Genomic DNA, 16,528 nt, shown 5'->3' on the forward strand with positions numbered 1-16,528 from the left:
TTGGTGGCTACTGGAGGTTTATTCTGAACACAGAATAGTCTCTTCTCGGGGAGGCATTGGGTCAGAGCAAGTCCTTCCACCAGAACAAATCTAAACTTCACCTCATCAACCCAATGGATGAAGTTGCCTCTTGTCCACGTCACCCCAGTGACTTGAAGCACCTCAATGATGTCATCCTTGCCATCACTGAACAGGGCTGGTCAGGAAGAGGCCTCTTCGCAGTAGAACCCCCAGGTTAAAAGTTCTTGGGTTAAAAAGGAAAAGGCTGCTATCAGTAAGTGATCCCACTGAAATGTGTGCTACAAATACAGGTCAGAAGCACAGCTCTCACTGAGTCTTTTGAGGAGTATCCAACAACTGGGTAAATAAAGGGTTCTTGTTCTGCAAGGGACAAGGTGCCTCTCATTTACATAGAGGCTGATTCTCCATAGTGAGTCTTCCAGGCAGCAACTTCAACTCCTGTGGCAGCTCCTGCATTGATAACTTGCAGCAAACTATTTCCATGCAGATAAGATTATGAGCTCCTCTTCCTGACCTACCAGAGCCACAGAATCCTGGAGTGGTTTGGGTTGGAGAGACCTTAAAGCTCATCCAGTCCCACCCCTTACCATGGACAAGGACTCCTTCCACTAGACCAGGTTGCTCCAAACCCTGTCCAACCTGGCCTGGAACACTTTCAGGGATGGGGCAGCCATAGCTGCTCTCGGCAACTTGTGCCAGGGCCTCACCTCCCTCACAGCCAACAATTCCTTCCCAATATCCCATGTAACCCTGACCTCTGGCAGTTGGAAGCCATTCCCCCTTGTCCTGTCCCTCCATCCCTTGTCAAAGTCCCTCTCCAGCTCTCTTGGAGCCCCTTTAGATGCTGGAAGGTGCTCTAAGTTCTCCTTGGGAGATGCTTCTGGGGCCTGTGTGGAGTCTGTGAGTTTTAATTTTGGCTTTGGTCACTGCATAAACAAATAAGCACCTGGGATGCAGTTCCTGGTGGGATGAAGGAGAAGGAGGGGGTGTCATGTGCCTTGGGCACTTCATTTCAATATATAATGTGCCCTTTGCTTTTGTGCTGAGGGAAAGAACTGTTTCCCTCTTCTGTGTCTGGTAGGAAGATTTTTCTGAGCAGGGAAATGCTGTTGAGTTGCTCACTCACCACCTGACCAAGCTCCTGGTGATCACCTTATCTGCAAGAGAAACCTGACCCTCCTTCCTGCTCCTCCAGAGAGGGAGCAGCCACTGGATCATCCCTTCCACCTCAGGGAGTGTCCTTGGTTCTTCTTGTGCCACAGGTCACAGTCCCTGCAGGTTGGCCAGGGGTTCAGGGACAACTCAGCTGCTCTTTTCTCAGGACTTTCATTCTCAATAAGAGCAAACAAAGCTGTCACTGAGCACAGCTCAGGGAAGTGCAGTGGCGGTGGTGGTGATGCCTGTGAGGTGGCTGGTGTCCAAGGAAGATGTGTGGGATGTGGGGCTCAGCCCTCCCTGTTCTGGTGCCATCTTTCTTCATTAGCCATCCTTTCTGTTCCTCTGCTTTAGTGTGCACAGGAAACTTGCAATTAATGGATTCTTTTAGAAATACAGTGACATTTTAATTCTCCCTGTTTCTCCTCCTCTCTCCCTTTTTTTAAATCTTCAGATGGATTTCTAAAGATTCTAGGTTTTCTGTACTCTTGAAGCCTTTCTGTCCTCTCCTACAACACTTCCAACTGTAAGAATTTGTCCAGAGCCATCAGCCCTCTGATCCCTTTGTCCCCTTTTCCCTGTTCCAAGCTACCACCTTTCTGCCTTCCTTTCTGTTAAAAGTTGACCTGCAGAACTGAAAGTGCCTTTTGAACATCTCCTCCTCCTTCCATCCCTGGCTCTTCTAACACAGAGTAACATGAAAACAAACTTTTTGAGGCGAGATCTAACACTGATTCCATACTTCCAAGATGAGTTAGTTTGATTTTTTTCTTTCTCTTTTTCTTTCTCTTTTTCTTTAATCATATTTGAAGTGAATACTTGCAAGTACTTTGGCAAAAGACATATCACTGTGCCTTGAGAAGGTATCTTCTGTTCTGAAGCTGGCAGAGTGCAGAGGAAAAGAGGTGGCCTCTAAATTTACCAGTCTAGCACAGGGGTGAAGTGCATGTGGATCATGACATAGGAGTGCATTAAGCATTGGGGAATAAATAACATCACTTTGCCCATGAATCTCCAGTTTAAGGATTTATCGATATCTCACTGCAGGTTTGAAAGGGTAAATGCCATTTAAATGGGTTTGGTAATCTACAGAGTAAATCAGTAGGAGCATTTTAATGGGATTTTTTCATGTTTCTTAAAATTCTGAATGCCTCTAGAATATTTCTTTTGGTGATGATGGTTATGTGAACAATATTTCAGTAGTGTGTATCTAACAACACTCATGGACATGCTCTAGAACCAGACATAATGAGGTAACAAATGTATATAACTAATGTAGTTAAAATTTGTTAAAATCAAAATAGTTGAGGCCTAGTAAACAGACAGCAATTTTTTTAAGTAGTCAAGAGCTTAATTTGTAATTGATAAGCAATTAAAATATCATTTTATCATAGAATCATAGAATGATTTGGGTTGGACAACCTTCAGTCATCCAGCTGTAGTCAAATGTATATTTGTATATATTTAGTGTTGTATAAACTAGTGAGGGCCTTTTTCTTGTCCCTGTGGAGGTGGTTGTTGGTTTGGTCTTGGTTGTGACCAACAAATCAGCTTCATGCTGAAGAGCTACTCTTACTTTGAGTTGGCTGGAGAGGTGAGGGAGCTTAGAATCATAGACTGGCTTGAGTTTGAAGGGATCTTAAAGGTCACAGAGTCACAGAATCAATTAGGTTGGAAAAGACCTCAGATCATCAAGTCCAACCTATGACCCAACACCACCTTGTCAAGCAGACCATGGCATTGAGTGCCACATCCAGTCTTTCCTTGAACACCTCCAGGCTCTACCACCTTCCTGGACAGCCCCTTCCAATGTCTAATCACCCTTTCTGTGAAGAATTTCTTCCTGAAGTCCAACCTAAACCACCTCTGGTGCATCTTAAGACTGTTTTCTGAGCTCAGCTGGCAAGAATGTGCCATCCCTCATCTCGGGGAAATCTTGACTTTGATGAGTAAACCCACTTTTCCCCTCACTTGACAGAGTCCCTGTGAATATGTCGAGTCTGACCAGAGTAATGGGATTGTTCCAAACAAGTGATGTTGCCTTTGATTTTGTTGTACTTGAAGGTGCCTCATCACCAGACATGGAGTCCAGCTATGGGGGAGGCTTGCTAGATATGGTGAAAGGAGGAGCAGGGAGACTCTTCAGCAATTTGAAGGATAACCTGAAGGATACCCTGAAAGACACATCTTCCAAGGTCATGCAGTCTGTTGCCAGGTACAGTACAGCTGAAGCAGGTAAAACCACTGGCTGCAAAGTGCCAGTCCCAGCTGCCACCTGAGTAGCACAGCACAACTCCCAGGGAACACAATGAAGGAAGGAGGTGAAAATCACAAGTGGCTTCTTTGATTCTGTCTCATAATTGGTATTTGACCTCAAGGAAGCAGGAAATACAAAGTAAAACAATCTAAGCTTCATAGTAGATGAGCACCCCCTTCCCAGTGCAAGTGGAGTACTTGGTCTCCAATTCCTGGAGGATTCCCTGCGGGGTCCTACTCAACTACCACTTGAATATTTTGTCACTGAAAACTGGCTCATATCGATGCCCTCCCTTGAGGCTCTACTTGCTGATGTTCCCATCACTAAATCCACCTTTTGAATCTAAGAAAGGGCTGAGGTGACTTTGCTTTGGTGACTCTGCTGGCGTGCTCCCCTGTGCTTGGCTCTCTGCCCACCTCCAAGGGATATGGGGCTATAAGAAATTAAAGAAACTTAATGCATGCAAGACTTCAGAGGCTTTGAGGGATCTGCAAAGTGGCAAACTACCAGAGATTTCTCCTGAAAATTTGCACTGAAAATTAATGACAAAAGGGAAAAGGGACCTTTTTTGCAAGTCCTTCAGTCAGTTAATTGCATGTGTAGAGAGGAAGGCTGGGTCACTGTCTGCAGGAAGCCATTTGCTCCTTCTTCTTAAGAGTTATTTTTAAGATCATTTTTCCTTGTTTGATAAGCAGATTTTTGTGGGAAAACACTTCTGGTTCCTCTAATGTGCTGCTTTTGTAATGTCTGTCTCCTGATTTGTCTTCTTTTAGTTACACTAAGGGGGAACTGGATATTTCTTACATTACCTCAAGAATCATAGGTAAGTGCTGCTTAGTGAACAAATACAACCTGTGGTACCCCAGAATTACATAAAGACTCAGCCTGGCTTCTCCTTGCTTTCCTAGTGATGTCTTTTCCGGCTGAGGGCGTGGAGCTGGGATTCAGGAACCACATTGAAGATGTGAGGACGTTTTTGGATTCCAGACATCCCGACCACTACACCGTCTTCAACTTGTCCCCCAAATATTATCGCAGTGCCAAGTTCCACAACAGGGTGAGTGTCTCCAAGAGTTTAACAGGAGGAAGGGGTGAAACTCCTTGGGAAAAGGGGCACCAGGTCCTGTTTCTGAGCATGGCAGAATGTAAGAAGATGATTAAGGAGTTAGAGGTGTTTTTAAGCTGCTATGGTGGTTTTTGGGTTTTAGCTGATGCCTGGGATCACAGGGATTAAAGAGCTGGAAAGTTCAGGGCATAATTCTCATGTCAGAAAGAGGCACTGAGTGGAGCCTGCACTGCTCTGATCTCATATAGAGCTGTTAGAAGCTGCTGAAGAGAAATAAAGAATAAAATGAAAGGGCTTTGAAAGAAATTACCAGTATAAGAAGGCAGATTATTTTCATGTTGAACAATCCTGTGCTTTAAACAAGTAGGAGCCCTTAGCAGGCAAAGCACAGGACTGGAAACTAGTTCTAAGGGACATTTTGGCTCTTGTGACTTTAAAAACCCACCTCCACTCTGTGGCCCAGTTTCCCCTCTCTAAAACCAGAGCAGTATTACGGGAGCATTGCGAGGCTCTGGTTCATTAATGGCTTTTAGAGGAAATCTCTATGAAATGCTGCTGGTGAAATGCAAGATTAGATTTAATCTTTCCAAAAACTTCCTGTTCTTTCCTTCTCCCAGAAGGGACTGATGTGTTTTGTTTTGTTTTGGTTTGGTTTTTTTTAAATTTCTAACTTTTTGTTTCCTTCAACAAAAAAGCCAAAAGCAGTTGCCAGGCTTAACCCTCAGTCAGGATAAATTAATCTAACCTATAAGCCTAATTTAATTTTAATTTGAGGTATAGCTGAATTTACCTTCAGCAATTGCTCTGATCACCAGAAATCACTCACGAAGCAAATTTCTCAGAGACCTTCAGTAAACAGCCATGACTTCAAAGATGAATAAATGAAAAGGAAAGACTAATTAAAAGATATTAAGGGCTCTGAATCTTCAGTCTTGATTGGTTCTGGTGCAACACTTGCTGTTGGTGGGTGAAGGAAGATCCATCTACTTCTGAAAGCCCAGCTTTAAACTTCTATTGTTATATGATCTGTCTATAACTCCTCCAATCCTAAATTTTACCTGTTCAAAATCTTAGCAGGTGACTTTGTACATCACTCTCAAAACATGACCTGGTGTTTTGGAACCATTGCCTTGATTCTCACAGGAAAAAAAAAAGATGCATCTTTTAATAAAATATTGTACTTTCAGGTTATGAGCTAGGAAGTACTGATTCCAAGTATTTTACATGAAAATGAAGGTGCATAGCACAACACATGAAACATTTATAAGGTTGAACTTCATATATATTGTAAAAGATACTAATGGGCCATCAAGGAGGTGAAATCACCTTCAGAGTGTTTTCTGCTGTGGGTGAAGATGTCAGGATGAAAATTTTGAATTCCTACACTCTTTAAAACTGTTTTGTTCCTAAGATCAAAGTAGGTCACTCTGCTGCGTAGTGGCACAGGAGGGAGATGAATTAATGTCCTGCTGGGCTATTTTCCTGCCTGGATGTGGCTGAGTGGATCACAAAGCCCCAGGTGCCCAGTCTATCAAGGAGGACAAGGGACTATGAGTGGTTAGTGAGGCACTGGGAAAGGCTGTCTGGAGAAGCTGTGGCTGCTCCATCCTTGGGAATGTCCAAGGCCAGGTTGGATGGGGCTTGGAGAAACCTGGGCTAGTGGAAGGTGTCCCTCCCCATGGCAGGGGGTGGAATGAGATGAACTTTAAGTTCTCTCCCAAACCAACCCATTTTATGACTCCTCACACTGAGACCTTGCTGTGCTCTGTTCTCTCTGTGTCCCCAACAGGAAAGGAGAGGAGAGCTCACATCTGCCTGAGGAAGCCTGAGCAGTTTCAAAACATGTAACACAAATATAACATTAAACAAACCCAAACTTCAAAGTCCCTTCTGGGTCACATTCTTGGCACTTGCTGCCCTACTGTTCAAGTAAAACAAGCTCTGGCTGCTCATTCCCAGAGCTCTAGAAGAATTCCTGTTACTTTTCCCCAAGGTTGTGTGTCATGAGTGGTGGGGAGGTTATGTTTGATGTAAACAAAATGCTACATAGAGCAGATTTAATTTCTTAATTGCCAACCAACAGGCAGATGTGTAATTATAGGCAACATAAATATATAATTATGGACTGTTGGGAAATGTATATTATTTACTAGACAAGTGATAATGACTTTTCCAGATGCTTGACAGTGTGTTGGTGTGAGGTTTGTTCAGAAGATCATCAGTGAAAGGGTCATTGGTCATACTAATTCTAAAAGCACAAATGAAGGATGTACAACAGCAGGAGTGAGACAAACCACAACTCTTGAGACAGGAGAGGGTGGGGGATGAGTGTAATGCTGCAGAGAGGGTAAATAGGGAATGGTCATTCCCTGCCTTCCAAACTTTGAGCATGGTTTGACTTTTTGGGTGGTTTCTACAACACAAACCTGCACTTGCTCACCAAGGGTACAGCTGAACTTTGGGATATTCTGGAGACCAAAAGCTTTCGTGAGTCTAAAAAGTGATTAGGTGAATACCTAGATATTAAATTAGGCAAAAGTCTACCAAATGTTAAGCAGAGCTCTGCCAGCAGGATGGATGCCTGGGTTAGGCAGTCCTGCCAGCTTGGCCTATCCCTGCATCCTCTGGGAGTCCCTGGAGCTGTCACTTGACACAACACACAGCTTAGTGGTTCTCTGGTTTGAGTCAGGATGACTGGTTCTGCTCCAAGATGTTGTGCAGGTGTAAGACAGAACCTTGAGCACAAGTTTTATGAAACCTGGAGCTCTTCCTTCCTCTGAGAGATAAAACAGGTATGGGAACCATATGTGAGTTTAAGAACATCTGGGCAGATCATCTCCTTCCTTCCCTGTTCTCATTAAGCAGGATCCAAATGTCAGCCGAGAGAGAAAACCAGTTCTTTGTCTGAGGACAAGCCTCATGACATTTCTCCTTTAAATTTCTTCTAGCCAGAAATGCCTTTAAAAAAAAAGATATTTTGATTAAAACCAGATGAAAGGGAGGTGTCTGTCTAAGGCTATTTGATGTGCTGCTTGAGACTGCAAGGACTGTTCTAGAGATGTTATGACTCAGAACTAGTACATTGATGAATAGTAACTAGATATACTTTAGGATTTGTGGTTTTTCAGCTCTAAGGAGTCATTCATTTTCCTGGCTCATATATTAACTATACTTACTCAGATATGATTTTTTTTTTTTTAACAGAAGATTCCCTTTCATCAGCTTAATATCTGTCACACAGGGCTTGGGAATGCTATGACACAAAACGACTGAGAACAACAGATGTTCAGTACCCTTTGCAAATCAGAGCAGTAGTTTTTAGGGACACGTTGTACAAAGGCTTTAGATATGGCAGACATCAATGTGAGACTGGAGCATTATGAAAGGGCCACTCGAGATAATCTGACGTGGAATGTAAATTTTTTAAAATGTGCAGTCAGGACCAACACATCAGTTTTATGTTATTTGACTGAGAATGCTTTTTTGTTTGCCTCCTCATCATTCATGGAAATCACGTTGCAGAATTATGCGTGGGGAGAGATGGAGCAGGTTTCAAGCACATAACTGTAGGTTGTAAAAGGGAAGTAGGTTTCTGGGGAGAAAGCATTTGTAAAGCAGGCCTGGCTTAATGCTCTTACAAAGCTGGTTATGTTGTTGGTGTCCTTCCTGCAGGTGTCTGAATGTAGCTGGCCAGTCCGACAGGCACCCAGTCTGCACAACCTCTACGCTGTCTGCAAGAACATGCACAACTGGCTGCAGCAGAACCCCAAAAATGTCTGTGTCATCCACTGCATGGTACGTACAGAGTGACCAAAAAGTCACCACATGATGAGCCATAAGTCATATTGCATGTTTGGAGTCTGTGTGCAAGGAGGGGGACAGCTTCTAAAAGAAAAAGGGATGTAATAAAACTCATAGAGAGGGACATCATCGTCCATGTGCAGCTGTAGAGATAAGCTGGGAGGGGTAAAACTGAACAAGAAGCAGGAATGCAAAGCCAGAGAGGTTACAATTGTTCTAGCAGTGAACTGTAGAGGTGATGAGGAGCAAAAACGTTTGAATTTCACCTGAGAACCTACTCTAAGAGTTGTCAGGCTGCTGTGATTTGCCCAGTTGAATAGGTTGTCCAGAGCAGCTTTGGCTGCCCCATCCCTGGAAATGTTTGAGGCCAGGTTGGAGCAACCTGATCTAGTGGGTGGTGTCCCTGCCCATGGCAGGGGGTGGGACTGGATGGGCTTTAAGGTTCCTCCCAGCCCAAACCATTCTGGGATTCTATGACTTCACACTTTATTTTAAGTAGTCGCAGGAGAAAACGGAGCCTCCAGACTGAAGGCTGATGGAAATTGGGCAGAACACACATAGATGGCAATTCTGTCAGACTGTGAATCTGAGAATGTTGAAGTCTCTTGCTATCAGTACTTGTCAGGCCTGGCTGAAGCAGCCCAGCTGCCTTCTGCTGCTCTTTGTGCAGCACAGCTGAAATGGTAAATCCCTCACAAGGGTTATTCAGCACAGGGCAAAGTGTAGATGGGCTGCAGAAGAGTGGTGTGATTCTGTAGGACTAATCTGTAATTTACCCCGTACAGCCTTTCATACTGACAGACAGCAATGCCCAAAAGCAGAGTAGTGTTCTGCTCCTGGAGCCTAAATTAAATCCAGGAGGCTGTCAGCCCTGATCAGCATAAACTGGGAGGAACGGAGGAAATGACTGATCCCAAATTGCATAGACCTCACATATGAGTCTGGCATTTCTGCCTTGTACAGCACAGCCAGAGGCTACCAGATGTAAATTCCCTTCAAATAGAGAGGAAGATGCACTTGATGCCTCCAGTCCTGGAAATTAGCTCAAGAATCAAATTCCTTTACTGTCCTTTGAGCAATGAATATCAGGATAATGCTGTAAAGTATAGGGAGTCCTTTCCAACACTAACAAGTCTGCAGAAGCCCACTCGGTTTATATGAATCTGAGAGATCTTGTCAGAAGCAATTTGAAGGGGCTAAACCTTAAAAAAGGAAACAGCCTGTTACTGTCAAGCAGGTTCCCAGGGTCTGGGTCAGCTCCAGCATGGCAAATCCTACAGAAAATGGCTGGAATGCCATTTGGTGAGGCCCTGGCACAGGTTGTCCAGAGAAACTGTGGCTGCCCCATCTCTAGAAGTGTTCCAGGCCAGGTTGGATGGGGCTTGGAGCAACCTGGTCTAATGGAAGGTGTCCCTGCCCATGGCAGGAGGTGGGACTGGATAGGCTTTAAGGTCCCTCCCAGCCCAAACCAGTCTGGGATTTTATGATTCTGTATAACTTTAACTTGTGTCAGACTTTGAGGGGGACTGCTTGCCTGATGGGGCAGTAGCTTTCCTACTTCTTCCTTGGAAACGAGTTTTGAGTTCTGGGATCTTCTGTCCCCTCTGACACGAGGGGGACATGAGCTGGGTGTCATGGTACTCTGGGAGGATTGAGCAGGTTCTCATATCCATCACTGTGCCATGAATATCCAGACCTGGATTTTGGTGGAAGGGCTTTTTCTTTTTGTTTGGTTCACCAGAGCTGGGGTAGAGTCCATATGACTCATCACCTCCTATATTCCTGAGTATAGGAGGGACTCAGGGCACTGGGGATACACTGATTTTTTCCTGCTCTTTCTGTATTTTTGGTCCATCAATCTGACTCATCCTACTCATCATACTTTCATCCTTAATCACCCTGAAAAGCCCCATAGACTTGCTAAGGAACATTCTGTAGCTTGAGGGCTGTGGAGGTGTTTGGGTGAGGGAGCCTCGGGCTGGATTTTTTTTTATGAACTCTTCCAGGATAATTCTCTTAGACAAGTACCTGCACATGTGAGATGGGTGTACACTGATCCCTGTAGTCACGTCCAGGCCTATGTTTGAAATAATTGTAATTTTACAGTTTGAGAGCAGCCATGAAACACCAACATTTGCAGATAAAATGTACTTATGGGCTTTAAAACCAAGCCTAAATCATCCTCAGCTTTGGCTGCTCCCTGGATATTACCTTAACTTTGATCCAGCCCAGTGCCACTCACTGAAGTCCTGGATATTAAACAAATGACACAAAACAGAAAAATCCTCATCAGCTGGTGGTCTCAATCCTAGTCTTTCTGGACAAATGATTTTTTATGATTTAAGGAAGAGCTGAAATTCTAAGGATTTGTCTGATACTCACACACTTTTCTCTCCCTGCCCCTTCTGACAGGACGGCCGTGCAGCCTCAGCAGTTCTGGTCAGCGCCATGTTCTGTTTCTGTCACCTCTTCTCTAGTCCTGGCCCTGCCATGCAGCTGCTGAACACAAAGAGACCTGGAATTGTACTGTGGCCATCTCACAGGAGGTACAGAATCCTGACTAAACCCTATGATGTGTATTCTTCATGGTAAAAACTGCCTGAGTCCCTGTCGTGTGTTTTGGCACTGTGTGCCCAGCCCCAGGCTGAGACAGACATTCAGACTCCACTTTGCTCCTCAGAAATAAGTAGTGAAGTGGTGAACGCATGCTGAATTGGTTGTCCAGAGTGGCTGTGGGATTGCTGTCCTTGGAGATTCCTGGTTGGGTATTACCCCAGCACATAGTCCAGTTCTGAGATAGAGTTGGGAAGCTGGTCCTGCCCTGAGCAAAGAGCTGGAGAGGTGAACTTCAGCTGTCTCTTCCAACCTGAATTATCCTATTATTTCAGTTGAAGATGTCCCTGCCTGTTGCAGGGGGTTGGACCAGATGACTGTTAAAGGTCCATTCTAACCCAAACCTTCCTGTGATGAACCTGTGGTTAACAGGGCCTGGGTGAATCCCTCTCCTGTGTCAGCCGCATCCTTACAGAAACAGAGGTGTAGGTTTTGTGCCAGCTGCAAGGATGCTGGAGTACATGGAGTACAATGGCACTTTCACTGGATTGCAAGGTAGACTTCGAGTATGAAATGGAAATTGGTCACCTGGGATGGCGATTTCAGCACTGGCTTTCTCTGCCTGCAGGTACATAGGATATATTTGTGATCTAATAGCAGACAAGCCCATCGTTCCTCACTGCAAACCACTCACTATCAAGTCAGTCACCCTCAGCCCTGTCCCCTGTTTCAACAAGCAACGCAACGGCTGCCGGCCCTTCTGTGACATCCTCAGCGGAGAGACCAGGATCCTCACCACTGCCCAGGAGTATGAGAGGATGAAGTGAGTTCTGTGACCTCCTCCCATCCTTAGGAGCTTCATTTTGCTGGAATATGTCTAATAACTTTGTCAGGCTGCCTGATAAATGAAGATATTAATCAAAATTAATTGAAAGTTAGTGCTTAGTGTTGAAATAAAAAGCCAGAGTGAGTCTGAGGTTGTCATGTGGTGGGATTGTTCAGTGCTGTGTTGGTTTACCCCCTGAAATAATTTTGTTTTAACTCACCCTAACACCAAACAGAGCACTGAATGCTCCTTCTCCCTGCTTGCCCTGAAGGAGATGACAGTTTTATGTTGAGCCTGATGATGGGTGGTAGGAGGGACCTTAACTGTGGATTTCCTTCTCTTCCCCTCAAAGAGAATACCGTGTGCAAGAAGGGAAAGTCCTAATTCCCCTGGGAGCCACTGTCCATGGAGATGTCGTTGTTTCTGTCTACCACATGAGATCCACCATTGGGGGACGTCTTCAAGCCAAAGTAGGAGCTTGTTTAACTTCTCTTGTGTGGTAGAGGCAATGTGAGGAACCAAGAGGTGGCTAAACATGGGACCTTGATAATTTGCCTGATTATATGTTGGAAACCTTAATATTCAAGTGGCAGAGTGACCAGTGAATGTTTTTGTCTTCCCCATTTGTTACTGGTGCTGGTTGCTGTAGAGATAATATTTTCCTGAAGCCTCTGCTGCAAGTGAAAGGCTCTTATGTTTTCCTGGGGTACAAACCTGTTGCTCCCAAACCTATTTAAATTTAATTATTTATATTAATAACTAATAAAATTTACTTTATTTATTTCTTTTGTTTATAAATAAATAAAATAACAAATAAATAATTTCATTAAATGAAACTGTGGAAACAGCTTCATTTAATTGCAAAACTAATGAGTGGATCCCAGAAATAAAGGGAAGCAGGGACCTGAAGGCTATGAAGGCTTTCTGCTATGTGGAGGCTGCAGCAGCAGGGTTTAAGGCAGATGGAAATATTTGGAATATTTGGGAATATTGAGAAGGAAAAGCTCTGCTGCCTGTAGAACAAGCAGAATGAATTATCTTATGCAGCAGTTAAGAATAGTCTATATAGTAGCTGGTAGTAGGGTAGACTTAACTAACTGCATATAAACAGCTATTTTAATTTCAGGAATTTAAGCACTTGTTCAATCCGGTGCTCTGCAGGTTGGTTTTTTGTTTGTTTTTTTTTTCAGATGACCAACACACAAATATTCCAAATTCAATTTCATACTGGATTCATAGCCCTGGGAACAACCACTCTAAAATTCACCAAGTGAGTATCTGAAGTTGAACATTAATCATACCTGACACATAAAAGCCTTATGAAGGCTGAGGGAGAACAGTCACAGATGAAATACGAGAAGTCTCTGTGCCTGCATATATTGAGAGACTTTATATAGCTTGCCAGAAATGTTCTTCCCTTTAAAACTCTACCACTCTTGTCCCCTTTAGGCCTGAATTGGATGCCTGTGACTCTCCAGACAAATATCCTCAGCTCTTTCATGTTATACTGGACATAGAAATACAGTCCACAGATAGACAAACTGAACTAACTCCCCCATGGGAGAACTTCACAACAAAAGACATCAATCCATCCATCCTCTTCTCCTCTCACCAGGAGCACCAGGACACTCTTGCTTTGGCAGGTAAGGGCAGCAGAGATTTATCCATTTACATGCTTACCTACAGGCTGAGCTTGGTTTAGCTTGATTGTATGTCTCTGGTGCTCTGTGCTGCAGGCAGAGGTCCCACGGATTCACCCCAGGATAACATCAGGAATGTTGGGCAGAGTGCATTCTTCTCCTCTCTCAGCTGGCAAGGTACACAGGCTTGGTCTTCAAAGTCAAATCTGCTTTGAACAAGATAAACAGCTTTTTTCCCCCCTCCTTGGAGCACAGAGCCAGGCTGAAGGATCCCATTGTAGCATGGCTTTCCCATTAGATCACAGTGTTGTAGCTGGGCACACCCTTATGTTGCAATTGAGTGGGAATTAATTTCCTGCAATGTCCTCTTCAAACATCGCTGGCCTGTGCTACTGGCCTAGGATGATTATTGACATAGTTCTAGTGTGAAGCTTCACCTGAGGCCTCTTTGATGCTAAAACTTTAAATAAACCTTGATGATAAAATTTAGGTTAGTCTTTGCAAAGGAATCATGGAATCATTTAGGCTGGAAAAGACCTTTAAGGTCATCAAGTCCAACCGTTCTCCAGCGCTGCCAAGGCTGCCACCCATGTCCCCAGGTGCCACATTCACACGGCTTTTAAATCCCTCTAGGGATGGGGACTCAGCCACTGCCCTCAGCAGCCTGTGCCAGGGCTGGACACCCCTTTTGGGGTGATATTCTCAGTAGCTTTTGGGGTGATATCCTGCTGTGATATTCTCAGTAGCTTTGTGTTCTGCTTGTAAGCTGACTTTTATGGGACGTTTGTGATGACACAACTAACAGATACCTAATTTTATTTTTAATCATCATTTAGATCAGAAATCTGACAAAAGTAGCTCTCACCCCACCTCAGAGGATCGAGCAGCGTTGGTGCATGAGGAAAGCGAACAGTCAGATGACGAACTCTTGTCCCTTTCCAGTCAGCACAGTAATGCCAGCGGTGACAAGCCCCACGGGACACCAAAACACAGCAAAAAGCAACAAGAACCTCCAGCACCACCCCCTCCTGAAGATGTGGACCTGCTGGGCCTGGATGGCAGCCCTATGAGCAAGAACTTTCCCTCGCAGCCCACGGCTGCCCCCTCTAACTCAGACTTGCTGAGTGATTTGTTTGGAGGGCCGAGTGCCCCGAGTCAGAGTGGACAGCCTGCTGCTGAGGAGGTTTTCCACGTGGGGGGACCTGGATCTGTGCAGTCAACTCCTCGGCGTTCCGCGGCCTCAGCGTCCCCATCCCCGTCCCCAAGGGTGGGAGAAGGTAATGGTGGCTGTGCCGCGTGGGACCTGGGGCATGTGCTTTGAGAACACACTGGGTGAGAGGCTCCGGCCTCTTGTTTTCCTCTTGGGTACCCCCATTTCATGAAAATTAAGAGCTGTGGGGGATGCCAAGAGACCAGCCTTGGTGGTGCACCTTCACAGTCAAGAACATGAACCAGTTTGTTCCCTAAAGTCTCTACTGGAGCACACCCAAAAGTTTGGGGGCTCCTTACACCAACAGCCACTGGAGATCCTCAGTTTTGCTCTTCCTATGTGTCCAATAATGCATAGGAGGAGCTTGTTAGTTTTTAAAAAAAAATCCTCTCAGGTTTTGGTTAGACCCATAGCACTTTGAATTTAATTTCTCTTTTAACTTAGTGGGTATGGAGCTGTGATATTGATCCTGGACTAGGAAACACAGAACTTTTGTTTCTTCCAAGATAGACCAGGACCAGGCAGGCAGAAGGAATGGCTGGATAGATATTAGAAAGAGGGATCTTTTGGAGGGTTAAGTGAACAGAGGAAGGGAAAAGAGAGCAGAGAAGAATACAAGTTTCAGCGGAAGAAACTGGGTTGCTTTTACCTGGAGAAGGTTCATCTTGCTGTGGCTGTTGTAGGCTCAGTCTGGGGCATTTGCCCAGGGGTGGGAAGGTCGTGCAGACACATCTCACAAGGCAGAGGTGCAGTAACAGATCAGGAAAATATTTATGGATATTGTTGTTGTGCTTTGTAGAGCCAGGATCACACAGCGAAATTGTTCCAAGCCAAGAAAGCAAGAATAAGAGCATGTGAGATGAGAGTAGTAATTGATTGAGAAACTTAAGTAATGGGTAGCATCATTAACACAGTACACAACTTGTATGGATTGTATCTCTCCATGTCCCAGTGTCTTTCCCCTGAAGCCAATTCATTGTACAAGTTAATAATTTAGTTTTCTCAAATGTGTTTTTACAGCCACTGCCTTTGATCCATTTGGAAGTAGCCCCAAGCAAGCTGGTCCCGACCTCCTAGGTTCCTTTCTTGGTTCATCTGCTGTCCCTGGGGATCCTTTCCTTCAAGCCACAAGAAGCCCTTCACCAACTGTGCACAGTGATCCCTTTCACATGGGTAAGAAAGGGAGGTTATTCTATATTTAAATAAATGTGAAATGCTGCTTTTAAATAGCCGTGGAGCCATTAAGTACAAACTGATGCTCACCATAAAATGGCTCAAAACCACAGAAACCCCACTAAACAGGAAAGAGATTTCAGACTTAAAGCATATTCATCATTTTAAGTGTGGTAGGATGAGCCTAGTTTTGCTCAAGTCTTAGACTAAATTAATAAGCTATTTATACAAATGAAAAAAAAAGAGAGCATGAAGAATGTCTGCTCTCATCTTCCTGTGGCTATAAGGTCTCACTTGAACCAAACTATCATTAATTGACTAAATACAGCATGGTCTGCTAGAGAAAGCACACATCCTTTGGTGATTTTAGTTATAGGCATCTACTTTCTTTAGATTCTATAGTAACCCTGACCAAATTCACAGATGAATTTGACTCTTATGTGAAGAGAAGGAATTTTTTTCCTTTACTGGACTTTCTTCTCTTCGTTTGAAACATTCCTTAGTTGTAACCTTCTCCCCCATGCCAAAATTTAATGTTGTAACCTTCTCTGAAACACATTCAGAAATGGATTTGTTTGTGTCTGACCATCTAACACATGTCCTTTGGGTGAAACCATCTCCCTGGAAAGCTGGAATGTCCAAGGAGGCAAGTAGTGTGCTGCTGGCACTGCTCACATCCTTGCTTTTCCAGACTTGGGTACTCGATATTCACTCTGTGATTAAGACATGGGGTCACACTTGGAGCTGGCTGCACTAATGAAGGGAATTTCAATGGCATCTCAGCATGGTGAAGTATTAAATGACAGTGCTGATATCTGTGGATAAT

The 16,528-nt window shown here is 44.3% G+C and overlaps 1 protein-coding gene across 3 annotated transcripts in view; it reads left to right on the forward strand.

Annotated features, from left to right (window-relative positions):
* DNAJC6 (DnaJ heat shock protein family (Hsp40) member C6) overlaps nucleotides 1-16,528 on the forward strand; it is a 43,714-nt gene that overhangs the window by 19,345 nt on the left and 7,841 nt on the right. For all 3 annotated transcript variants that reach the window (XM_051797958.1, XM_051797965.1, XM_051797949.1), the window contains 12 exons: nucleotides 3,241-3,391; nucleotides 4,207-4,256; nucleotides 4,342-4,490; nucleotides 8,172-8,294; nucleotides 10,713-10,846; nucleotides 11,482-11,676; nucleotides 12,032-12,149; nucleotides 12,870-12,949; nucleotides 13,129-13,322; nucleotides 13,416-13,496; nucleotides 14,156-14,596; nucleotides 15,550-15,702. In XM_051797958.1, coding sequence (XP_051653918.1) covers nucleotides 3,241-3,391; nucleotides 4,207-4,256; nucleotides 4,342-4,490; nucleotides 8,172-8,294; nucleotides 10,713-10,846; nucleotides 11,482-11,676; nucleotides 12,032-12,149; nucleotides 12,870-12,949; nucleotides 13,129-13,322; nucleotides 13,416-13,496; nucleotides 14,156-14,596; nucleotides 15,550-15,702 — 1,869 coding nt within the window. The remainder of the gene's footprint in view (nucleotides 1-3,240; nucleotides 3,392-4,206; nucleotides 4,257-4,341; nucleotides 4,491-8,171; nucleotides 8,295-10,712; nucleotides 10,847-11,481; nucleotides 11,677-12,031; nucleotides 12,150-12,869; nucleotides 12,950-13,128; nucleotides 13,323-13,415; nucleotides 13,497-14,155; nucleotides 14,597-15,549; nucleotides 15,703-16,528) is intronic.

This window comes from Manacus candei, unplaced genomic scaffold (genome assembly GCF_025592945.1).
Source record: "Manacus candei isolate 608988 ecotype Guabito, Panama unplaced genomic scaffold, ASM2559294v1 h1tg000005l, whole genome shotgun sequence".
Lineage (NCBI taxonomy): Eukaryota > Metazoa > Chordata > Aves > Passeriformes > Pipridae > Manacus > Manacus candei.